The sequence below is a fragment of the Mesoplodon bidens genome, assembly GCF_964165515.1.
Source record: "Mesoplodon bidens genome assembly, chromosome: 1".
Taxonomy (NCBI): domain Eukaryota; kingdom Metazoa; phylum Chordata; class Mammalia; order Artiodactyla; family Ziphiidae; genus Mesoplodon; species Mesoplodon bidens.
This window is the reverse complement of record NC_138176.1, coordinates 109,758,705-109,783,975: the sequence shown is the minus strand read 5'-3', so window position 1 is coordinate 109,783,975 and position 25,271 is coordinate 109,758,705. Positions and strand designations below refer to the sequence as shown.

At 39.8% G+C, this 25,271-nt stretch overlaps 1 protein-coding gene across 6 annotated transcripts in view; it reads left to right on the top strand.

The window, feature by feature from the left end:
- TTC13 (tetratricopeptide repeat domain 13) overlaps nucleotides 1-25,271 on the top strand; it is a 67,693-nt gene that overhangs the window by 20,164 nt on the left and 22,258 nt on the right. For 2 of the 6 annotated variants that reach the window (XM_081246451.1, XM_081246450.1), the window contains exons 4-11: nucleotides 1,391-1,461; nucleotides 10,505-10,570; nucleotides 12,293-12,385; nucleotides 15,103-15,219; nucleotides 16,174-16,284; nucleotides 21,958-22,040; nucleotides 23,539-23,680; nucleotides 23,976-24,150. In XM_081246451.1, coding sequence (XP_081102577.1) covers nucleotides 1,391-1,461; nucleotides 10,505-10,570; nucleotides 12,293-12,385; nucleotides 15,103-15,219; nucleotides 16,174-16,284; nucleotides 21,958-22,040; nucleotides 23,539-23,680; nucleotides 23,976-24,150 — 858 coding nt within the window. The remainder of the gene's footprint in view (nucleotides 1-1,390; nucleotides 1,462-10,504; nucleotides 10,571-12,292; nucleotides 12,386-15,102; nucleotides 15,220-16,173; nucleotides 16,285-21,957; nucleotides 22,041-23,538; nucleotides 23,681-23,975; nucleotides 24,151-25,271) is intronic. The other 4 variants (XM_081246453.1, XM_081246452.1, XM_081246455.1 and 1 more) reach the window with 2 other exon arrangements.

The window sequence follows — 25,271 nt, the reverse complement described above, 5'->3', positions numbered from 1 at the left end:
CTTCATTTTCTTGTCTGCAAATGGGGATGACAGTTGTACCTACCTCACCGCAATTAAGGAGTAAATGGGTTATAATACATGTATATAATTAGGATTGTGCCTGGCACGTATGAAGAGTACTGTACATGTAACTATTATTGTTGTTGTTGTTGTTTTTACTACTAATGCCGCTGATCCCCACTGAAGAGGTCTCTGGTTATCTCATTGTCTGCTACAACTAGCTGAATAGTATCCATTCCCATTATTCTGAATAGGAGTTTGAGCTTAATTATCTTTTCAAAAAAATTAGGATGAAAACAGTCCTCTTTTCATGTTGATGAATGCCCCCAAAAGCTCTTGTATTATTATGATACTCGATGTTTCTGAACTTTACTTTTCTCAGGTTAGTTATAAAGATACTCTAAATCTCTTTCTGCATTTAATGTTTGACTACTTTTTACTGTCAAGGAATTTAAACTCTGAATGACATTAAAAGTTTTAGTTACCCATCTTCTTAAACACGTAATTATGTCCTTGAATTAGAGGGTTGCATAAAGCTTTTTACGCAAAGAAATAGGATCAAAATAGTATTATACTGAGTTAGGAATACAATTTTTCAGGGATATTTGGGACTTTAGAGAGTTAGGGCAAATATAGATAAAAATGTAATCTAGAATATTAAAAGTTATTGGGTTTTTTGACAGGTGAAAAAGTTTAGTCAAAATTGTGCCATGTTTTAAGAGATATTCATGGCTCTAATTTCAAAATACCACTTACATAAACAATTTGATTAAAAACTATTTGTGATCTTTAAAGTATATTTTGAGTAGTGTCTTGACTATATTTTGAATAGAAGAGCTAGGGAAAAGACCAGTGGTCTTTTGCAGTGGTGTGAATTATATCTACAGTTAAGCATTATATTAATATATATTAATTGGAGCCTCTGTTTTTGTTCTTACTAGGTAATTGGCAGTAAAGTCAGCACCTGCAGGAATCGAGATATGTGATGCTATTTGGGTATTTCTTCTAACTTTCACAGTAAAGTCACATTGCCATGTTATATGGATATTATTCAGGCTTATTACTAGCTCTTTTGTATATATAGATAAGAAACATCGTAAGGATTATTTAGTATTTGAAAGTGAGCAATGGGCTCAGAAAAAGATAATTACTTCTTGTAGGCAGATGTTTTATAGATGGCTTTAATAATTTAAATCTAGATGGAACTAGAAGACTGATTAGCAAGTGCTGAGTGGTAGGAGAATTCAATTACATCTTATTAACTTCTAGGTTTTCTTTAACTGCTTCTAGCCCTCGGAGCTGCCTTTTAAGATTTGGTAAAGAATTTAGTTACCAATTTCAGTCTGAGATCCTTTATTCGTTCCTTTAATGTTTCTGTATTTTTTCATAGCTATTGCATATGTGTTGATTGGCAGTGGTCTCTATGATGAAGCAATAAGACATTTTTCAACAATGCTTCAGGTAATTTTTCTTCTTAATTATATAATTGCAAGTTTATAGTCACGACAAAAATATGGGCTTATGCATAGCTAAAGTGCTGCAATAAAACATGGATTTTAAGATTTTACAAGAAAGTAAAGGAAATCAGCCCTGACTGAGCACTTTCTGAGTGCAGGCCTTGTAACATGCTCTCATTTAATCTTTGCCATATTACTTTATTTTAAAGGAGGAAAATGAGATCTAAGGAGATCAGGCAATTTGCTTGTAGTCTCCCCACCATCAGGTGGCAGAGGTGAGATTCAAACCAAGTTTCAAAAAGACAAACGTTAGCTTCAGTTCATTTTCCTCTCTACCTTGATATCTCCCATGAGATGTGGACACTGGAAATTCTTGGAGCTACGGATATTTACTCTCCATGCAGGAGTTGATCTGCATGCTTAAGTCCACTCGTGGATTTGTTTCTCACCTTAAAGTATAATTATGAGACTCTTCAGTGGAAGTATTGGGCCTCTATTGATTGCTGGCTGTGTTAAAATCCGGTACAGACCAAGTGCTTTCATACGCAAGTATAAGAGTTGCATAGGAGACCTGCAATGCAGCCTGACATAGCTGGCTGTGTATCTCGGGTCATGATTTAACTGTACTCTGGTAGATGCCTGGCCATTATCCATTCTCTGTCCAGCAGGGTCAAGTAGAGTTAGAAATACCCAAGTTCTCATCTACTCTGCTGTTTACTAGCAAGTTATTTAACCACCTGGATTATGGGCATAATAATAACTACCTCCAAAAATATTCTCATTCAGTTTGAATGAAATATCTTTAAAAGTACTTTACTAGCTGCCTGGCACATAGTAAGTGCTCAGTTAATTTCAGCTATTCAAAGGACCATTCTGGCATATTCATCTGTGCTAATACAGTAAGAGCCAACAGATAGTTTACAATCCAGCAGGCAGACTTAATTTTAAAGTATTATTTTTGAAATTTTTGCTCTGCTTTTGTTTTCTCTTTTTAAACATATGATTAATTATGTTGACAATTCTATCTTCACTCTCAAATAATCAATAAGATATTTTTATAGTTATTACTTTAAAGTGCTTAGATCCAAGCGGCTATGTGTTTGAATGGTCATAGGGCATAATATTCTTCAGTGGAGTTTAAAGTACGATGGGTAGATTATAAAGTTTTAAAAATTGCCTTTCTGTTTAGCATTGCAGTATTTTAAAAGGTAAGAAAGCACTTTAACACCCTGATTTGAAAGGGAGGTTTTGATACATTTATAGGAGCAAATGTCAGTTAATTTTCGGTAGCCAACAGAGGACAACAGTACAGGCTTGCAGACGTATTATTTATTATTTATATTTAAATTATTTATTATTTAAAATCATTTAACTTTTTGAAAAATATTGTTATCAGTCTAGCTGAAGGCAATATAACAACGTTAAAGAAAAAACTTTAAGGAATAAAAAATTTCCTAATTCTGCCACTCTACCATTATTTAAGTTTACGACCTTTTCAAAGTATGCATTTGTTTTTTATAATCTGAACTTATGTACTATTTTGTTTTACTTTTTTACTTAATTTTATAAATGTTTTTCAGTCTTTCTCTACAATCATAATTTTAGTGACTCCATAATATCTCTGTTGTCCATTTATTATTGTAAAACATATGTAAAACATTCAGAAAGTAGATCAGAATTTTTCTCTTTGTGCTAAGAAAAGATATTAATATATTGAAGTTTGATATAACATTTTCATCAATCTGCGTTGGGTTGCTTTCAACTGGTAAATTTTTCTTTGAGAATGTGTGGATTATAAGGTTGGACTGGTGACTTTGGTGATTCAAGCTACGATGGGGCAGGAATAGAGGATGGTGGAGCAGCAGAAAGTTCAAATGCTACGGGCCCGCAGAAGACAAGACTGCGTTGTCATTCATAACACGTCTACATGGGAATTCAATGCCTTTGGCTTTCCTGTTGGTACTCTTCTTGGGGATGTCTCTCTTCCCCTTTGTTTCGGTGCTTCCCAGCCTTTTCTGCATTATAACACGTGGAAAATCTGACACACTGGAGTTAGCAGGAGCAAATTCAGAGCCATCCAGATAGAGCTTGGTGAAAATCTGTCACATTTTCTTTATGTTATATGACTATGATAAATACAAAATACAAAGATTTGATATTAAGTGCTAAAATTCTTTTTTAAAATTTTAATGAGACTTGATCCTGCTTTTCTGGACATAACTTTTCCATATTAGGCTTTATGTTTGAAACTGATGCACATAATTCCTGTTTAAGAGCTTTTCGTTGATTTCTTCAAATTTTTGATAGCCAATCTCATCAAGAAATTGTACAACCACGTGGTATCAAGTGTCCAAAGATTAGTTATTGCTACTTCTCTAATTGAACAAAACTCCTTTTCTTACCATGAATCGGAATTTGCATAAATCAGTCTCTTTATATTGTATTTTTAAAGTATGACCATTCTTTAAATCTAACTGCTCTTCCTTTTCTTTTATTGGCAAATGCAGCAATACTGGGTCTTGCAGTAATGAAACTGATTTTTACCCCAGCAATACTTTTTCGTATCCAGTATTCAGAATAGTGGTAAAGAGTTTCTTCAAGCGTGGAGGGATGCCAAGTTAGGACTCAACTCAGCATCACCAGAGGGTCATTTTTTTGTCAGTACGTGCTATCAGATGTTCATCCGTTCCTTGCAGGACCCTTCCATGTGTGCGAAAACTCTTTATTTTTAAGCCAATAAACATCGTTTAACAAATCTTCAGTGATAACTGTTCACAGACAAGCTTTTCCAGTTTTTTTTAGCTTGTTATCTCCCGACAAAGTGTTTCTCTTGGACAGCCCGCGAACTCCAGGGTGAAGCAGGAGTGCATAGAATCGGACTCCATTCATAGAAAGCTGAAGACAGATGGGGCCATGGGGGCTAGGATTTTATTATATTCACCATTTATATAAGATCATTTAACGTGAAATTTGGATCTATGCATGAGGGCCACTCGTATTCCAGAGTGACCTTTTGATGTAAAGCCTTTATACTTTCTTGTGGTCTTAGCTCCAGCATCAGAGAACAAACTTACAGGCTATTTCCGTAATCTTTGTTGTTTCAAACTGTTCCTTTAAATATTTTTCCAAGTATGGGTTGTTTGGCACGTCTATAAAGGAATACAGTGTTACTTGAGCATCAAGGTTTCCAACTGAGCACAATTTCAAGACTTAATAGATCTGTCCGTCTTCATTGGAACCTCTTGATTTTAAAAGCGTATCAGTCAGTATTGTCTCCACGTCAGTGTCCTTGTGTCACTTCCACATGTGTCCGCACCTCCATCACAGTGTTCTTGAAAGTGGGACCCTTTCCTGATGTCTGTGCTGCTTTGATGCTCATGCAGGGCTGGGTGATGTAAGTGCTGTGACAATGTTATGAGGCAGTTGGCCTTTGCTGTTAGCTGTGTGACCTTGAGCTCATCTGATTCTGATCTGATTCTGGTGGAATTGAATTCATGAAAGAACTTTGCATTAGCAGACAAAGTGTAAAACATTCCTCTGCACATGATCTTGTAACCATCTTTTATGTACATATGTATGTGCGCCTGCCACTTACACAGAACTTAATCCTTGTTACATTGCTGTGCAGTGACGTTTTTGACTTATTCGTTTGTCTTTGATCCAGTGACTTTCGAGTTTTAACAAAAAGCCAACCTTGTGGTGGAAAAATAAATATTTGTAAATTTTAAAATCACTATGTAAATAATATAATGAAGATGGTAAATTAGACTTTTATGGGTTTAAAAAAATTGATTCTTTTGAGAATTGAGACATTTAAGTGGACATGATCCAGTAAGATTACAGTCTTATTATACCATGATTTTGCATTTGCATAAAGTGAGTAATATTGGACGATTGAAATATTAGTTTAATTTAATTCATTTAAAATTCTGAAAACTTTATAAAGTGTAAATATTATTAGACTTGTGTATTCAAAAATACTTTGAAATGATATTCTGAGCTCAATTTGTTTTTAGAAATAAATATTGTTTTTTATTTGAAACAATAATTCATTGTGACATTTCATAAAGAAAGAGTTTTGACTTGTTAATATCCAAAGCCAGTGATAAAGTAATAAAATTGTATCAATCAAAAAAAGCAATAAAATCTACTATTTAAATTTAGGAACCTGTAATACTAGGCTGTATTGTTGTGTGGTAACAACCACAATAATTATAGCTCCTTCTACGCTGTTGGAAAGAAATTCTAAAAATAACGTGTAAATTGAATAATAGAGAAAACAAACACGTGCATCTGTAACGTATTTAGGTTTTCTCCATTCGACTGACTCTTCTTTTCAGAATTTTCTTCCAACCGCACAGAAGGATGTTTAGTTATTGCGGTAGTTATCATAGTTATAGTCTAGTATTACGGGTTCCAAATCGACTGCCTGCTCTCCTCTGATCCCACCAGATCCTCCCCAGCCACAACTGAAAAAGAATTCCTACTCGTATCCTAGTGTCGCCAAGCTCAATGAATGGCACAGGGTTATGTGAGGCTACATGTTCCACACATATGTGTGCCACTTACTTTATCACCAGCTCTGTCTGTGTGCCTCCTAAGTGTCTCCTTTGTCCATCTGCTACTCCCGGCTCTGTTCAAACCAGGGCTGAGCCACTTCCATATGCCAGATGACAGATGGGGCTCTCGGTTCCTGGCTTCTCTCCTCACACCCTCCACACACACGCACATGTACACACCATACAAACATGTACTTTAAACACACATAAACTTTGCTGCTACTTTTAGGTTAGAGATAAAAATCCTTATTGAGGTCCCTACCTGCCTTTCCAACCTCAGCTTGGAGATGCCGTGTTCCCCGCTTCCCTCTGAGCCTTTGCACCGTCTGCCCACGCTGCCTGGACCAGTCATTCTGGGATTCCCCTATCCTCTACAGATCTCAGCCCAGGTATCTCTTCCGTAGGAAATCCTTCCTAACCTTGTTTAAGTCTTTATACATTTTCTAAAAGCACTCTAGCATTTACTGAAGGTGTAACTTTACGTTTATGTCTGTGATTCTTTGGCTATGCTCCAAGAAGACAAGAATCTTTTTTGCCTTCTGTGTTGGTTCTCGCTTACTATGGTATTCATAGCACATGGGCCGGGACATGGCTCCTAGCTGGCCCTGAGTAAATATTTGTTGAATGAATGGCTCACATTCCTATGACATATAGTGGAACAGAGGAGAGGGGCATATCTATTTTCCAGGGGCATCTGGAAGGCATCAGAAGAGAGGGTTCAAGGACTGAAGGACTTTCTTGGGCACAGAGGCCGGGGGTGGGTGTTTCAGGCAGATGAGAGCATTTGCAAATGCACCGAGCTTGGGAGACCCTGTTGTATCTAGGAAACTACTAAGTAATGCCAATTTTTATTATTATTTTTTTTTAAGTTTTTTTTTTTGATGTGGACCATTTTTTAGAAGTCTTCATTGAATTTGTTACAATACGGCTTCTGTTTGATGTTTTGGTTTTTTGGCCGTGAGACATGTGGGATCTTAGCTCCCCGACCAGGTATGGAACCCACAGCCCCTGCATTGGAAGGCGAAGTCTTAACCACTGGACCACCAGGGAAGTCCCATTAAGCCAATTTTTTTGTTTGTTTGTTTTTGTTTTTTTGTTTTTTTGTGGTACGCGGGCCTCTCACTGTTGTGGCCTCTCCTGTTGCAGAACACAGGCTCCGGACGCACAGGCTCAGCGGCCATGGCTCACGGGCCCAGCTGCTCTGCGGCATGTGGGATCTTCCCGGACCAGGGCATGAACCCGTGTCCCCTGCATTGGCAGGCGGACTCTCAACCACTGCGCCACCAGAGAAGCCCCCATTAAGCCAATTTTTAGAGTATGAATTGTGAGTGGGACAGAGAAAGGAGGTGAACAGAGAGGCAGGAAAATGGTCAGTACTTTTTGCAAAGGCATTTAGATGTTACCTCACTGTTTTTCAAATTATGAGGCGCTACCCTTTAGTGGGCCCTGAAGTTAATTGGTGAGTCAAGGCTAGCATTTTTTTAAATGAAATATACCAGACGAGGAAATACCAGATTACACTGTGTGTAGTAAGGCTCTTGATGCGATGTTAGTGAAACTTTTGTTTCTAATGTGTTTGTGTGTATGTTTATGTATATACGTATGAGTGTACTGGGTTACGGTGTGAAATGTATTTCTTACTGTGGATGAGAGTGAAAGTGTTCTAATTTTGCTAGTGTAGGAGCTGGGGGGCAGTGAACAGTCTCAGTCAGGGGAGTGCCATGATCACCCTGAGGTGGCTTAGTGTGGGCCTGGAGACTGGACGGGAAGAAACAGGAGCGTGCTTAAGGCCATTGCAGTAGCCAGGTGAGAGAGGAAGGCTGCAAACTGGGCAGTGGCTGATCGATCAGCAGGTGAAAGCACCGGGATTTCTTGAGTAGATATGTTGGCTGGGGACATGAGGACGACTCCCAGGGTGGCTGGGGTGGCCACAGGGTGTATGTAGATGTCCGTCACGCAAGTAGAATAACTCGTTATTTAAATGCACTTTTTTCTAACTAACCTCCTGTCATCTGTTATAAAATTTTCCTCAGTTGAGGAGAAAAGCTTCTCTGAAAGCAGGGTTTCCTCTCCCTGGAGGCCTGTCATCAGCAGGCGTGAGCTGCGTGGGCTCACCAGCCCCACCCAGCCTGGCTGAGGTGCTGCTCTGTTGACTGTTCTGTCCTCTGGCAGGTGCCGTTGCTAGGGAAAAGCGTGAAGACCGTCTGACTTTGATTCCTCAGTGGGGAACTCTTTTTCCTGCTTCTCCTCACCCTCTGTACCTGTATCCCTCTCTCAAACTACTTGCTCTGCCTTTCTTTAAGCCAGGAGGAATATTTATGTGTTTATTTATTTATTTATTATTTTTTAAATTTTATTTATTTTTGGCTGCGTTGGGTCTTCGTTGCTGCACGTGGGCTTTCTCTAGTTGCAGCGAGCTGGGGCTACTCTTCATTGTGGTGCGTGGGCTTCTCAGTGCGATGGCTTCTCTTGTTGCGGAGCACGAGCTCTAGGAGCGCGGGTTTCAGTAGTTGCAGCACGCGGGCTCAGTAGTTACGGCACGCAGGCTCTAGAGCTCAGGTTCAGTAGTTGTGGTGCACGGGATTATTTGCTCTGCGGCACGTGGGATCTCCCCGGACCAGGGCTTGAACCTGTGTCCCCTGCATTGGCAGGCGGATTCTTAACCACTGTGCCACCAGGGAAGTCTCCAGAGGAATATTTAAATGTTTAAAGTGTTATGTCTGGGTGACAGGATTGTAGGGTGCCTTTTACCTTATTTTTTGTGCTTTTCTTCACCTCCTAAATTTTCTATAATTTATAATAAATTTTCTCTTTATTTAAATACAATATTTTCAATTGACAGTAGAGTTTTCTATTATTTTCTGTAATACGTCTTACTTAACACATTTTTTTCTGATTATAACTGTAAGTGTGTTTGTTTTAAACAATTAAAAGGAACGCATCAGTGTATTAAGCAGAATAGGAAGATACCTAGTAATCCCACTCTGTAGAGAAAACTACTGTTAGTATTTTGGAGAGCTTTTTTTCTGTGCACCTACTGACCCATACAATCCTATATAAGTATTATTTATAAGAAGTGACTACCATTCCTCTCTCGTCCTGTAACTCATACTTTTTCCCATTTAGCAAATAGCATGGACAACCTTTCATGTCAGTTACACATACATTATGAATCAGAAATCCAAAACTCTCTGGGAGCCAGACAGAGAAGCACATTAAATGAGCAAAGTGAATTGATGTAGTGTAGAGACAATGGGTGGGCTCATGGTAAGCTGGTGAATACACACCCTTCATCGAAATAGGCAGCGGTGCCTATGTTTCTGTCACGTTCTCACATTCCCATGCCCAAATGTGGGTCTGTCATTGTTGGATTCTTTTATTTTTCATGAGAAGCTAGAAATCTGTAATTATTTACTTGAATTTTTCCAATTTTCCACATACCATGAGGCCCATCTGCTGGCTGGGTTGTAGCCAGTAATGCACCCACTTGTTACCTGAGGTGATGTACCTGATTCTGTTTATAGTAGCCTTTTTTTGTTTTTCAGTGTATAGCTTTGTATCCTTTATTTTTTCCCACTTTCTTATCATTGAAGTTGATGTGTCTTTTTCGGCAATACCCGCAGACACCCTATCTCAGATTTGAAACTGATAATAGATTAGCCTGTAAAATAATAGCTCATCTGCTGTAGTCCTGTCAAGTTCTTTCTTCAGGACCTTATAGCCAGAGTCTGTGTACTCTTCTTTCTTAAATATGCAGGGAAGGATTCAGAGAAGAGGCTAAGAATTGCACAGGTTAAATGCAGACCGGAGTTCATACCACTGCCCCACGCGTAGGGACTTGATGGCAGGGGCAGCAGACGCTCTGTCCTTGGGCCTGAGAGGCGTTGCATCCAGTCCACATGGGAGCAGGTTGCAGAAAGGGTCTGGTTCTCGCTCTGACCCGTTAGAATAAAGGACTGTATTAATCCCCAACAGACTGTGGAGTCGACTCACCTCTTGTTCCTTGTTGTGCTGGCTCCGACGGGTTCTCTCCTTTTCAGATTATTTCATGACTACCTGTAAGCAGACAAACTAGGAGGGGGGGCATCACCCAGGCCCTTTACTGCTGTATCTGCTTCTCCGAACCTCCATTTTCTCTCTGAGCTGTGTTTGCTGGTGCTGCCCGCCATAGAGTTGCTGAGAGGATTGCATTTTAAGTAAGACGACTGTGCGAAAGAAGCTAGCACAGCGCTCAGTAATGTTGGTTTTCTCTATTTTTAAGTGTTTTTTTTTTTTTGATGTAAAACTCTTATTCATGTCTCATTCAAATGAGCTTTAAAAATATAGACTTTTGTGGTTGGGGACTGTGTATTGACTGACATGAGTAGTGGTAGCATAATGTAGAGCTGTCATTTGTGGCATTAACGTGCTTTAAGCAGAAACTGATTTGTTTTGTTTTGTTTTGTTTTGTTTATGGCTTTTGACGTGTTTCTGTTTTGGTCTGAATAGGAGGAACCTGATCTGGTTAGTGCAATTTATGGCCGAGGGATAGCCTATGGAAAGAAGGGATTACATGTGAGTATGGAATAGTTACGCCTGCCATAGTGTCTACGTGACCGGACTCGGACCAGGGTTCCCATAGAGCCCCTCACCGCTCCCCGGGCTCTGAGGGAACACGCAGTGGTGTCATTCCAGTTCACAGATGAGACCATGGCCGTAGGGGACTTCTGCAAGATCAAGTGACTGGGACGTGGGGGGATGGGTATCTCTGCCCAGGTCTTCTGAGGTTACTTTCTATTCCAAAAGGACAGCCTTTGGCAGCCTAAACTTTATTTCATGATGAGCTGGACATAAGCCTAGAAAAACACGAGACCTTGACTGAATTCCTGAGAAACACTCATTGCTGTAAAAGAGAGACGGGGCATCAATAGTGTAGTAGGACTTAGAATCTGAGTTCCTTCCACGATTTTTAAAGGTTGAATAAAAGAACAAAGGTTTTTTTGCAAAATTTATTTTTAATTTGTTACCCTATATTATACTTTCCCAGATAGATATGTCTTTGGAGCCTTATTTCCCTTATTTCTCTGAGGAATGCAGGAGGAAGGTTATAATAAGTATTGGATGGCCAGAAAGTTCTTCCGGGTTTTTACATAAGATGTTCATATTTATTTCTAAATAAGTAGTTATGTCATTACTAAATTACTAGTTTTTTCAGAAAACCTATTGAAGCTGGTTTTGAATAACAGTATGTCTCATGATGTTATGGAAAAACCCAGATGAACTTTTTGGTCAACCCAATATATTTTGGTCAAACAAAGGCACTATGGTATAAAAATGAAGACTTTTCCTGAGAGTATATAGTAAATAATGAAGTGGTCTAAGATCAGATGTCCAAATTTTCAGTCTTGAACATTCTACGTAAACTTTTTCTATTATTTTATATTTAAAATATTCAAATGAAATTAAGTCTTGAGGGAGAAATGTCACTTTTGTATCTTTGCCAATTAAAAAAAAAACTGTCCTGATTGCCTGCTGGCCTACTGGAGAAATCTTGTATAATATTTGTATATTTCTGAGACTTGAGAAGGAAGACTGAGCAGGAACTCAGATTTGGGAATGAAGACATTTAAGAAGGAAACAATGTTACATTCAGAGCATCAATAACCTAGTTAGGTTCAGGGCATCAGTAAATGACCTAAGTTGCCCTAGTAAAGGTCAGTGATAAACTGCTTCTTCCTCATTCTCATCTCTTTTAATTTTACAGCTTGATGTGAAATTTGCTTGTGTCTTCAATGCACTTTTAATGTAAAAGTAACATGCTCATATATTTTTGACATAAAGTAATGTGTAAATTTTAAAGAGAACAGGTGTACCTAGACCTCTCCAGGTGTAGGTGTATAGGCCTAGGGGTTTTGATTGATACTGACACGGCTCCACTCTGTTCCCACATTGCCACTGGTCAGCACCATTTTGCACACTGGTGTCCATATGCTCATCCCTTGAAATTTGTTGATGTGGTGTTTAAATAGGTTAAATTGAGAAAATGTCTTGCCCTCTGTGGAACTTGGGATAGGTAGCCAGGTCCCATGTGCTGTTGATGGGTAGGTAGACTTGAGTGAGTTAAATAATTGTAATAGAGCTTATTTAACTTGGCCTATCTCTTATTTAGAAGCTAAGTTCATATTTATTTCTAAATAAGTAGTTATGTCATTGCTAAATTATTAGTTTTTTCAGAAAATCTATTCAAGCTGGTTTTGAGGAACAGTGTATCTCATACTAAGCTAATGCCTTTTCAAGGACATTAAGAATGCTGAGCTTGCTCTGTTCGAACTGAGCCGAGTAATTACCTTGGAACCAGATCGTCCAGAGGTATTTGAGCAGCGAGCAGAAGTGAGTGTGGTTTTCTTTTTCCCTCTGTTGTTATTGGATTAGTCGAATCTCAGATTTCTTTCCTATTATTTTATTACTGAGAAATTTTAAAACTCCCGTAAACCTATTGTGTTTTCCTCCATACATACATAACGCCTTTAAACACAGTTGAAATTACTAGAAAACTATGGGCCGAGTGATACTCCTGATTTAACATATAACAGTAACATTTAGTATTAAGGTGTACAGTTATGATGTGTACTACCACTGTCAATGTTTGTTGAAAAATATGTCACCGTGTTTATTGTATACATGACGTACTTTAGCAAAACAATATGACAGTATGGTCAAATGAGATTTACAGCCTTTGGAAGCATGTGTGTGTGTGTGTGTGTGTGTGTGCGTGCACGCACACTTGTATGTAATTTTTATGAGATAAACCTATCTACATAGACATGTAGATCAGACATGTAGACATGACCATAACTGGAACTTGGGACTCACGGTGGAGACAGAGGGGCAACACGTGGTGACAGTTCCAGGTAACGTGTGTGACAGTGGACACTGGGAGAGGGGCTGCTTGGTCAGGAGCAGAGAAGCATGGTCTGCTGGAGCCCTGGGACAGATTGGCAAGGGGAGAGGCGTGGGCGGTGTTTGCAGAGGCCTCACTGAAGAGGTGATGCTGGAGCTGGTCAGAAACCATGTCCTGGGGAGCAAGGTAGAGAAGGGCGTTCAGGCCAGAGAAAGGAATGTGTGCAAAGGCACCCCTTTTAATGTTTTTAAACGAAATGGGTCCATTTTACCATTTTCATAAAACAATAGTAAACTATCCAGGTTTCATGTTACATTTATTTTACTGCACATTTAACCATATGAAATGCTTTAGAATTTATGTTCATGTTTTCAATCTGAATAAAACGTAACTTTTAATTTTCTGATCTGGTGGGATTTCATGGTAGGACTAAAGGGACAAATGACTTTTTCCTCCTCTCTTGGGGGAGAAAACTTAGCAAGCAAAGGGCACGCTAAGTGTTTTAGTATTTTTAAAACTGCATATGTGATGTTTTTGTTCTCAAAATTATAGTATCTTAAGTTACAGTTCAGTTTCTTAAAATGAGTTTTTTGTTTTATTGGGAATTTGGCTTTCTGAAGGAAATTCCTTCTTAATTAATGAAAGAATTCGTTTTCTCATGTCACTTTTGGATTGTAACCCTAAGGGTTAAGTGACCGTAATCTGCTCGCTGCTGCACGAGAGTCCTGTTGGTTTTTAGGGTGAGCGTTTGGTGGCTCACTTGTTGACCTTCTGCTCCAGGGAGGGGGTGCTGTGCTTTTCCCCGCCATTATGCTGATGCTATGCTGAAATGTTATGATAAAGCATGAATTTAATTAAGCACACTTAGAAAGAAGACTGATTTAGCAGCTTTAAAAAATTTGTATATCTAATAAAAAGCTAGTTGTGTACCCCAAATGATGTTAGTAATCAGAAAAGTGATTTCCAATGATCTTAAAAATATATAGTACTATCCCCCTTTTCTGGCATTATCAGGCAATAATGTCATGACATAGTGATTCTTCCAGCTAAATTACAGGATACCATTTATATATGTCAGGAATTATTTTATAAGAAACCTTTCACTTTTATACTTTCTGAAATAGTCTATATTTAGTGAACATAATTTAACCTTTTTTAGTTACTCTGGTCATTATTATGCATATTGATTGTTGTGCTGGGGTGTGATAATTCACTTAATGTCTCTAGGGGTTAATATACTGGGTTGGGATGTTTTTCCTTTGAAAATATAACCCTAGACCACTATGCTTCTTGAATTCTAAGGGCATATTTTCCATTTCTTTCCTCTCTCTGAGCTTTCTTGCCCCTGGTGATGTGCCTGCCTGAATCTTCTCTCTCTTGCTGGTTTTAAGTTCCTGCAGAGGAGGAAACCAGTTAGTAAAACTTGATGGAAATGATCTATTATAAGAACAAAATTAACCCTAATTTAAGGACATTTGTTCCGGATAAATTGCTTGAGCTTGATTGCATGAATACTGATACCCATTTTAGGTTTTCTTATGTCATTTGGGTGAACTTCTGCATTCTGAGCTGTCTTCTGTATTGTCATTGTTGCCTGAACACAACCGATTGCTGGATCAAAAGAGCATTCAGAACAGGCCTGCAGATGTTTCTTCACGGCCTTGCAGATCATGACTGATGATGATCTTGAGACGAGTTGAGAGTCGTTCACAGAAGAGGGCTTACAAAACACCTGGAATCCTAGAAATTGCCACTCAGCACTTAATACTACAGACGGCATAGCTAGACACCATGGAGGACTCCAATCTGTGTTTAACAATTCCTCTATTTTAATGGTTCAAAGTTATCTTTCAGACTAATTTGACATGCCAAATTTTGTTTTGAAAGGTAAATGATAGGTTGGGGAACAAATGGTCACACTTCAAGAAAAGCAACATCTGCTTTGACCTAGAACATGAAACAATGACAAGGCAATTGCCATGGTCATAGTTCATCCGCATCCCCTTGGCTGGACAAGATCGGCAGCCCCTCAGCTGTTGACTTTGAACCTCACTGCATAGTACGTGGCGTCAAGGGTTCTAGACTGCTGAGAGAGTCACATTGTGAATGTGGGGTGGTGAAGCGGAATTGAAAAGTCAAAAACATTGACAGTTGTAGGGGCTATCATTGGGACTTTTCTCCCCTAATTACATTTTTGGGTTTATAGATTCTGTCCCCTCTGGGACGAATTAATGAAGCAGTGAATGATCTCACTAAAGCTATTCAACTTCAGCCCTCAGCACGGCTGTACAGACACCGTGGGACCCTGTACTTCATATCAGAGGTGAATTGTTCTTGCCTTAAAACATGCCCTTTCATGATGATAAAGATTTCGCCTTTCCTTCCGCTTCAGAAAGCTGCTATTTGATAGATTTGGGTTTGGGGCTGTATAATAATAGCTCGTGATATAAGACAGTTATGAAAGCATTTTCTTTAGCTGAAGTCGAACCCAGTGGAGAAATATTAAGTACCAGGAACACATTTTCTTGCTTGAACTGTCAGCAGTAATGAATTCTGGGCTGGGGGAGAAAAGAAAGAGTGAGAAACGGAAGAAGAGAAATTTGGTTTACAGATTATACCTTAACTGTTCTTGCAAATGTCAGCATAGAGAAGCAGGTATGCATGTTGTCAGTGTGTGATCATTAAACTTAGAGGTACAATTTGAATTCCTTTGGGTATCACAACCCGAAAACCATAACCTGAACTAATGCGGCTTCCCAGACTGTAGCTTCTCAATCTAGCAAGATTATCTTTTATCATCAGAGTGGTATTTATGACTGCCATAGCTATTTTTGTGGGCTTACAGTCAGTTTAATAATACTTTTCTATTGCAAAAGAAAGTAGATTTAAAAAATCTCAACATAACACATTTTAAGGTTGATCTATGTCCTAATTATTTTAGAATTCAGTATAATAAAATGCTAGTACCAGAAAATAATTTGTAAAATCTCTATAACAGATTATGGCTTTAATGGAATTTAAAATAATATTCTTTTTTGTGGTTGAGACAGTATGCTTGAATTAAACCTTTGTGAGTTTCTCCTGTCATTGAAATCAACTCTTTCAACAAACAGTGTAAACATTCTTCTAATATTCGTGGTCATGAAATGTTTCCTTTAAAGCCAGAAAGGGCACAAACTAAATTGGGATTTTTTTTCCTCTATCAGTCGAAAATAGGACATGTCCAAATATCTAACGAATACTACTTTATTTATTTTTTTCATTCTCCTTTTTGTAGGACTATGCAACAGCCCACGAAGACTTTCAGCAGTCCTTAGAACTGAACAAAAACCAGCCCATAGCTATGCTATACAAAGGTTTAACTTTCTTTCACAGAGGACTTTTGAAGGTGAAAGTGCTGTGCCATATGTGTACCTACAGCGATCCTGCTTCTCCTTTGCGGTGAATTGAGCGGGGTTTAGTCTGGCAGGTTTTAAAATGACGTCTCAAGTGTCTCATTGGTTTATTTTAGAAAGTCGTTTGCATCGAGATATTTATTGAGCGCCTACTATCTGATAGGTACTTGGAGGAAGGTGCAGAAGGGGAGAGGATGAAAGGTTATAAGGGAGAAATAATGCTTTACACTTGGGATGAATACAGTTTACAAAGGCTTTCCCCACAGATAACTTATCATAGGGTGAATACACGAAAGAAAGCAATAAAAGCAGAGTGCTTTGGAAGCAGGGGTGAGAAAGATTCATTTGAACTCGGGAGTTAGGGAAGGTCCAGAGAACAAGTGGACTTCGTCCTGACCTAGAAGGCAGAGCAGGGCTGGGAAGGAGAAGGGCTCTGAAGGTGAGAGGAAGGTGTGAGTGATGACGTGGGGGGCGGGGCCATGGTCAGGCCCTTGAGCAAATAGGCAGCCTGAGTGTGAAGGGCTGGAGCACGGGGGAGGGGCCCTGAAAGGTCTCAGGTGCAGACTTGAGTTGGTAGGCCCAGAGGAGCTGTGAAGTCTAGACCTGGGGGAAAATACAGAGTTGAGACCCAATCTGTATTGAGGAAGTGGTTGCTGATGCAGCGGTGGCCGAGGAGGATGGGGACAGGGGGACTGATGAGGGGGTCGCCGGCCACGTTCAGGTCAGGGGCTGCCAGACTGCCTCGGGTCCTCTGGGGGCTGCAGGAGCGGTCCCAGCACTGTCCCTTGAAGGCTGCTGGGGGAAGAAGGAGGCGAGGGACAAGGGACAGGCTCTGTCTCAGCTGAGTGGGGCAGGGACGCCACTGCCAGCCTGCCTGCCCCTCCGCCTGCCCGGGACTCTGCGTTCTCCGAGCCTGTTTGGGGAGCCTGTCCTGCAGCAGCTTCTTTCTGGCCCCGGGGCAAGGGGCAGAAACACAGCTGAGAGTGGAGCTCTGGCTCTCACCCAAGGCCTGACACCCCAAACTGCCCGACTGAAGACAGCCGGCCTGAGAGTCACAGAGGGTCTGCCCGCCTAGGTGAAGACACTCATTCTGACCAGGAGGTGGAGAATTCAGAGTAGGCTGCACTTAACCCTGAACTTGGAAAGGTGGGAAGAGCTTCAACAGCCTGTGACAGGGAAGGGTACTCTGGCAGAGAGAGCATGCGTGTTATTATGGAAAATAGTTCTGAGGGTCTGACACACACATAAACACACACACTGGGAGGGTGGGGAGAGGGTTTACCTCTAAAAAGGTCACAAGTTGTAAGTCCTCCGTGTTACAGACAGTGCCTGTCACATAGTAGGTGCTCAGTAAGAATCAGTGGGGTAAATGCATATCAAGGGCAGAGAGCTGAATTGGAGTTGGAAGGCCTTGCTCTGAGCTCTCGCTCTGAATCTTATTAACTGCACTGCTGAAGCTGCTGCTTGAACCCTTTGAGCCCGTCCCTCCACATTTATCAGGCAGAGATGATGCTACTCTCTGTCTCTTGAAGTGAGAGTGAGGCTTCCATAAAACAACATGTGTGAAAAGTCCTTTATAAGCTGTAAACCTGAATCAGGTATTGATGATGATACAGATTATTTTACATGTGAGAATGTAATTTAATCAAAGTTTTGTGGATTCTAAAAAATAACTCCCGTCCATTAAAAACCAAAGTAGAAGGAATTTTGCAAATCTTACTTCATACACCTCATCTCCATTTTGCAAGTATGTGGAGGTGGTCCTAACAGGGACCCTTTCCGTCCCCCTTCGAGGATTCGGACAGGCAGTGCAGGCTTTGAGCAGCTGCCAGGTGATGTCTTCCAGTTTATTTTGTCTCTGCCCTGTCTTCTCATCTTCTCTCAGTCCCCTTCAGTTAAAAAATTGAGAATCACAATGCTGTGTTCAGAGTCTCTCCCTTGAATATCACATGAGGGAGAAAGATCTTAAATAGAAAAAAAAAAGGCCAATTATTAGTACTAAGAGGGTAGAGATAATTTTTAAAGTAAACAAATGCAAACAGTTGATTTCACTTTCCTTCTTTTTTTTTTTTTTTTGCGGTATGTGGGCCTCTCACCGTTGTGGCCTCTCCCATTGCGGAGCACAGGCTCCCGACGCGCAGGCTCAGCGGCCATGGCTCACGGGCCCAGCTGCAGAGCGGCATATGGGATCCTCCCAGACCGGGGCATGAACCCGTGTCCCCTGCATCGGCAGACGGACTCTCAACCACTGCGCCACCAGGGAAGCCCTGATTTCACTTTTAACTGTAAAGCCATGTTTAGGAACATGGGCAGGGCCCTTTGTATTATTTCGAAATGAGAATTTTTCAGAAAAGAGCCATAATAGAGACACTAAGTAGAAAATGGACATGGACCAAAATTCAGTTTGGTTTATTCCAAACCTCCCGGATGAAGACCTAGAAACAATGCTTTTATTCTGTGAGTGTTAGCAGCCCCTCAGTGAACCTGTCTCACCAAATGGTTTGGTCTTCCGTCCTTTTCACCACGCCCACCGACACAGCAGCAACATGTGTAATAGATGGGAACTTTTTCTTTGCATTTTATAGATCTGCCGTCTGAGGAGGTCAGAGTGTTTACGTAGTGTCTCACTCATCCCAAAAGCATCCCCGTGAAGTATAGAAGGAACAGAGGGTGTCCCAGTTACAGAGATTGGAAAACTGAGTCAGTGGTGAAATGCCTTAATTAGATTAATGAACTTAGTTCAGATATCTCTCTTTCTCTCCTTAACTGTAGAGGCGAAGTATTAAATAGACCAATGAGTTTGAGCCATCTCTATATCCTAAAGGTGGTCTCTCCAGGTCAACAGCAGTTTAGAAACAGAGTGGGTGATGGCTTATTTACTTTGTGATATAATACATTAGAAATATATTAGGATATATTACATGACAAATTTCACAATTGTCCAATTCAGAAGATATATCAGACATTTTGGATTTTCCTAGGGAGTAAAACAGCAAGAACTTTTCTACTGAATTCTACCCATGTTGTAAGGATATTTCAAAAATTGTATACCATAAGCCTTTGCTTTGAGAGTTACCTGCGATTGTTCTATTCAGTTATACCGAACAGCCCCAGGGCGTTGGCTGCCCTTTAGCTAGTAAAGAAGACGGTGACTTAAGTGGTGATGGTTGCATTCATGATGCCAGCGAATTCAGAGCCAGTTCATGTGCTTAGAGATTGATTCAACGAACGTAGTTTCTTTGTTCCCAATGGCTCAAAATCTTGATTCTGCTATGTCCCCTCTTTGGCAGAATGAGGTAGAGAGCTGTGCAGTGATTAGACAGGAACCCTGAAACCAAAGACTTAAAAGCTGAAGAGAAATCAGACTTTGAAGAACTGTGGCGTCCAAGCATGCAGTAAGTGCAGTGGGCAGCAGCCGCCTCCTGGGCATCTCCACTAGACGTCCACAAACACCCCACACATCACACGCCCCAGTGGACTCATGACCTCCCCCGTACTTCCTAACGTTCCTTAACGCCTCCCTCCAGCCGGGCTCTCAGCCTAAACTCTTCCTGCCCTCTCCTCCCTCATCCCTCCCTCGTACCCAGACAGCCACCAAATTCTCTCCTAGTTTGCCTTGAAAACTCTCTCCCGAATTTGACCTTTCTTTCCCCCTCCTCAGAGGCACTGTCTCAATCTGAGCTTCCATTATCTCTTGCCTGTTCTATCACAGCCACCTCCCATCTGGGCTCCATCCTCTCCCCTCTCCAGCATGTCTTCTCCTTTTTTACCAGCAGTTTTCATGTTTACAAAGTAAATTTTGTGAGGTCCCACACCTCCTCAGAGCCCCCAGTCCTCGTTGCTTCCTTCCTTCTGGCCCCAGCTTTCCCTCTTCCCCACTCCCCCCGACCCCATGCCCCCTGCACTCCTGCCCCTCCGGCTTTCCCAGTGCCAGTGAGCGCTCTGTGCCGCTGTGCGGTGCCCCCTGCCCCGTCCAAGATGCCCTCTTGCTTTACCAAACTCCTCGTTCTTTAAGACCCAGCTCAGTTGTCAGCGCCTCTGTACAGCCTCTTCTGGTCTCCCAGGCTCAGTTTAGTGGTTTCTTTCTCTTTATTCCCAGATCCTCTTCCTCATATCTCTGCTGTAGCTGTTAGTTTGTATTCTAATAACCTGGTTACCTACTTGGCTTTCTAATGACACTGTGAGTTCTCAGAGTACAGAGGTAATGACTCACCCATCTTCGTGTCCCCTTACCTCCTGCTATCCCTGGCACATAGTAGGCGCTCAATACATGTTTGTTGAATTAAAAGTACAGCTGTACAAATCCTAAAAGATAAGACTATGTCACAGCAGGAAGCCCAATGAAGAGTGCTCTTTTACATTTCTTCGGTGTTAAAATTTATCCGTTCTCATCTTTCACCCAAACAGTAGCTATTCAGTGGCATTCCTTCATGAGACGATTTTGTCTTCAGTATTGCCTTTGAAGAGTTTCAAAGCCAGCCTCTCTTGCCCTGCTGGCCCCCTCTGAGAAAATCAAGAAGCAGGGGCTGAATGACTTTCTGAAAAGAATCAAGACTCTATAGCTTTTGCAAAACTACTTTGTGCGCCTACCGGGGCATTAAATATTTATTGAGTGCCTACCATGGGCAAGGCATTTGATATCTTTAGTGGTTTTCTGCTCTGAATTCTCTAATCAGGTTGAAATGATCTATTCCAGAAGTTTTAAAGTCAAGTCTTTCTCAATTAAAGCTCTTAGAGATTGTGAGCCTTTATAGCTGTTAAGTCAGATAAGTCTTTTCCTTGGGAAATGTGGGAAATGTCTTCGTAATTTTTTTTTAATCACAATAAATAGAGTCATAATGAAAAGTACATTCAATCCCAGTGTAAGCCTAGGATGTTTATTCTGAAACATTTCATCACCAATTTTTATTTTATCACCAATTTCCCCAGAGAGTCCCCCTGCAGCCAAGTGCACTGTGGTCCCAAGGGCTCCCCTGAAAGCATAGTGTGTGGAGCTCTGGGCCCTGAGTGCCGCCTTGAGCTGGGCTGGCAGGAGTCATGCCCACCTGCCCCCAACTTGAAGGTTTCTCCTGAATTTTACGGTTTCTTTTTTCCTCGTAGATCATGAGAATCCTTCAGGTAGCTATCCTGGGAACTTTTCTTCTTGTTCTATAAATAATTTCACATTGGGCTTGCTTTTTTTTGTCTCTTCTGTTGGCTCACTTTCAAATGCTGCTAGCTGTGATCATTTTGCATCATTTCACACAGCTATTAGGCTTACTTTTGTTCCATAGGGTTTTTATTAATTAAGGGAATGATATTAAAATGCAGGTGTTACCAGTATTCAAAGTCCTAATGAAAAAGATAGTGAGAAGCTGTTTTCCCATTTTGGAAGGAGAAACTTAAGGCTCTGTTGTTGTTCATAGTAATGCATTTGTTTACTATTGAAATTAAATCCTCCAGACTCATAGTTTATTGTACTTTCTACCTCTCTCTTTTTTTTAAGTCCTCCTATTTAAAAAAAAAAGTACTCAGAGACCATGTATATATATATATATATATATATATATATATATATATATATATACATATACATACATATACATATGTATGTCCTTTAGTGATTTGAGAGAAACTCAATTTTAACAGTTAAGCAAATGGAATAATTTTCTATATACTTTTTACAGGAAGCTATTGAATCCTTCAAAGAAGCTTTGAAGCAGAAAGTTGATTTTATTGATGCATATAAAAGTCTGGGACAGGCCTATAGGTAAGTAAAGCACTAATAGTTAGTAGGGGTAGGAGGGAGGGCGTAGAGTGGGATAGCCTCACATAATAGTGATTTTTTTTTAAGAAATGCATTTCTTAACCAAAAGAGGTGGTCATTCTAAATCACATAGGCATTCACATACTTATTAAGATCTTCTCTGGAACACAGAAAGAACCACGGGTAAGAGCATATCGTGATGCCTGTTACTGTGTCTTAAAACAACCTCGGTCTGTATATATTAGTCTAGAAAACGTTAATCCTTCAAGGGTTGTTGCTTTGAATAGTGGCATTATAAGCTGCTGAGTTACAGGCGCTGCTGCCTTTTTAGGCAGTAACTAAGGTTAATACCCACATCACTAGGATCTGTTTGAAGATTCCTAGAATTGCGGGATGGAAATGTTACAGTTATGCTGCATCTCTATAGGGTATGAGCAGTTGTGCCTGGACCCTTGCTTCCTGACTACATGCATTGCCCTGACCAGCAAAGCTATTCTGACTTTTGGCTTAAAAAATTTTTAATATTCTGACTTGTATAAAGGTACTATAAAAGTTAGGAAAGAGAGAGACAGTAATAGAAATCCCCTGTAAAACCCTGTTAGGTACCTTATTCAGGAAGGATTACATTTAAGAGCTTATTGATCTGATGCCGTAGTTGGAAAAGCTCTCATACTAACTTGGAGAAAGTGTGTTTGGATTTGTTCTAGGTTTAAGGGATGATATTTATCCTTCCTGTCCCACAAATTTGTTGGGTATATAAATTGAAAACAGATTTGAAAGAACCTAGTAAATAGTAAAGTGCTGTATAAATGTAAGTGGGTGTTATATATATATATATTTTTAAATCTTCATTATTTATAGAAAGTTGACATATGGGATATTTTGAAGGTTCTTCAATTATTTATAAAAATTTTGATATATGAAAGAGGGCAAGGCTGGTCAGTAATAACCATTTCCACTCTGAAATGATCACAATTCTGAAATATACTTCTTATTACAGAATTTTAAAGTAGACAATGATTTACTGGATTTTAAGTGAAGTACCTTCAGTGACAGAAAAAATTAAATTATAAGCCTATGAATTTGATTCGCAATGATATAACTCTGTATGATTATAACCTACTTACTTTTTTCCAAAGGAGAAACATATGTTTCTATCCAGATAACTAAAATTTACGCAAAGTTTTTTTAGGGGTTGGAGCTGATCATGAGTTGGGGAAAGGGATTTGAATAAGCATTTGTCTTTGGAAATCAATAAATTAATTTTCCCCCAAAGAATTTCAAGAGCTCTATGGTGATCCTATAATCTGGTAAGATTTAGAAAAAGTAAGTAGGATATGATGCATCAAAGGCTAAGTAGCTATAAAGTGGTAAAATAAAAAAGCAAACACCCACATTAAAGTATCATATTTGTAGATTGAACCATAATTCTGAGGATAACTTATTCTGTATGTTTACTGAAATGCCTATACTATGTTCATTACTATTGTTAAATACCTAGAGAGCTGGGAAATTTTGAAGCAGCCACTGAGAGCTTTCAAAAGGCTCTGTTGCTGAACCAAAATCACGTGCAGACCCTCCAGCTTCGGGGAATGATGCTTTACCACCATGGCAGCTTGCAGGAAGCCCTTAAGAACTTCAAGGTGAGCATCCGTAAGTGAGAAGCACTGTAACTGCCATTCTGCGTCATTCTTCAACCAAGTTCAGTGAAATGAATGGGGTCAGCGGGGAGGGCGGGCAAGAGTAGTGCTTACACTTCAACAAAAAGAAAGGAAAAAACCATGGCCTGGTCCTGTAGACTGATTTACTGAGGATGTATTTGGTCTGATTTAACCTGGAGAGAAAACTTTCCTAATTCCAGATTAAAGAAGAAAGTACTTTAAAGTTTCCTTAAACTGTATTGATTCTAATACAGCATTTTCTCCTTCGATGCCTCAGCGGTGTCTGCAGCTGGAACCGTATAACGAGGTGTGCCAGTACATGAAAGGACTCAGCCACGTAGCAATGGGACAGTTTTATGAAGGGATAAAAGCACAAACTAAAGTTATGCTAAATGACCCTCTCCCAGGCCAGAAGGCCAGCCCAGAGTACCTTAAAGTGAAGTATCTCCGAGGTAAGTCAAACAGCTGCAGAATCACTGACCCTGAGTGCTTGGAGTAGGGGTGATACTGCTTGTGTCTCTGATGTTCCGTGTTAGGCAGTTGAGTCTCAGAGCAGCTGGGTGACTTGTCCTCAGCTGCCCCTTGGTTAGTGGTGGTATCTGGACTAGAAGGACGAGCCCATGTCTTCTAAAGGCCAATCTAGGGCTTTTTTTTTTTTTTTTTTTTTTTGCCTCTTCCTCACATTTTTTCTTTCTAAAGTTAAAAAATTTTACTTATGCCAAAAAAAACATATTTTGACCTAAATGTGACAATCATCTGGGTATCCATGACTTGTCACACCTCATCCAGAGATATAGGAATGACAGGGAAGGAACATTTTATGAGGTTTTTACTGTTAAATAAAAACTTGGTATCTTTGATCTGTCATTCCTTCATATCAGAATTCCCACATAGTTTGGAGAATTTAAATTGAGATGAAGAAGAAAGCAGATCTTTGGGTTATCCTTTTATTAGTCAGTCTTACCCTTTTTCTGCCATACATAAAGACATTTTTGTTTTTCATATAAAGCCCAAATCTTTACTTTTATTCCTTCTCTTTCCTTTATCATTAGCCCTCGGTACTAGCACTGTCCAAGTGAAAATATTTACAAGCCATGTGTGTAATTTTAAATTTCTAGTAGCCACATTAAAAAAGTAAAAACGAACAGGTGGAATTCACTTTAATAATATATTTTGTCTTATTTAACTCGGTACATCCACAATATTAGTTCAATATATAATTAATATGAAAACATTATTTATTGGGTATTTTACATTTTTTGGTACTAGTCTTTGAATATGGCCTATATTTTACACTTACAGTTCATCTCAATTTGGATGCTAAATTTTCATTGGCAATACTTGGTCTGAACTTAGATTTCATAAAGTTTAAAGTTGTAAAAGTAGACTGATATATGTAAGTTGTTCCAAACATACGGCAGTTTTCTCATAATTGAATAAAATATCAGTTTTAAGTTTAAATTAATTAAAATTAAGTAAAATCTAAAGTTCAGTGCCTCAGCCACACTAGTCACCCCTTAAGTTGTCAATAGCCAGCTGGCTAGGGGTTACCTTTTCGACAGCACAGCTCTTT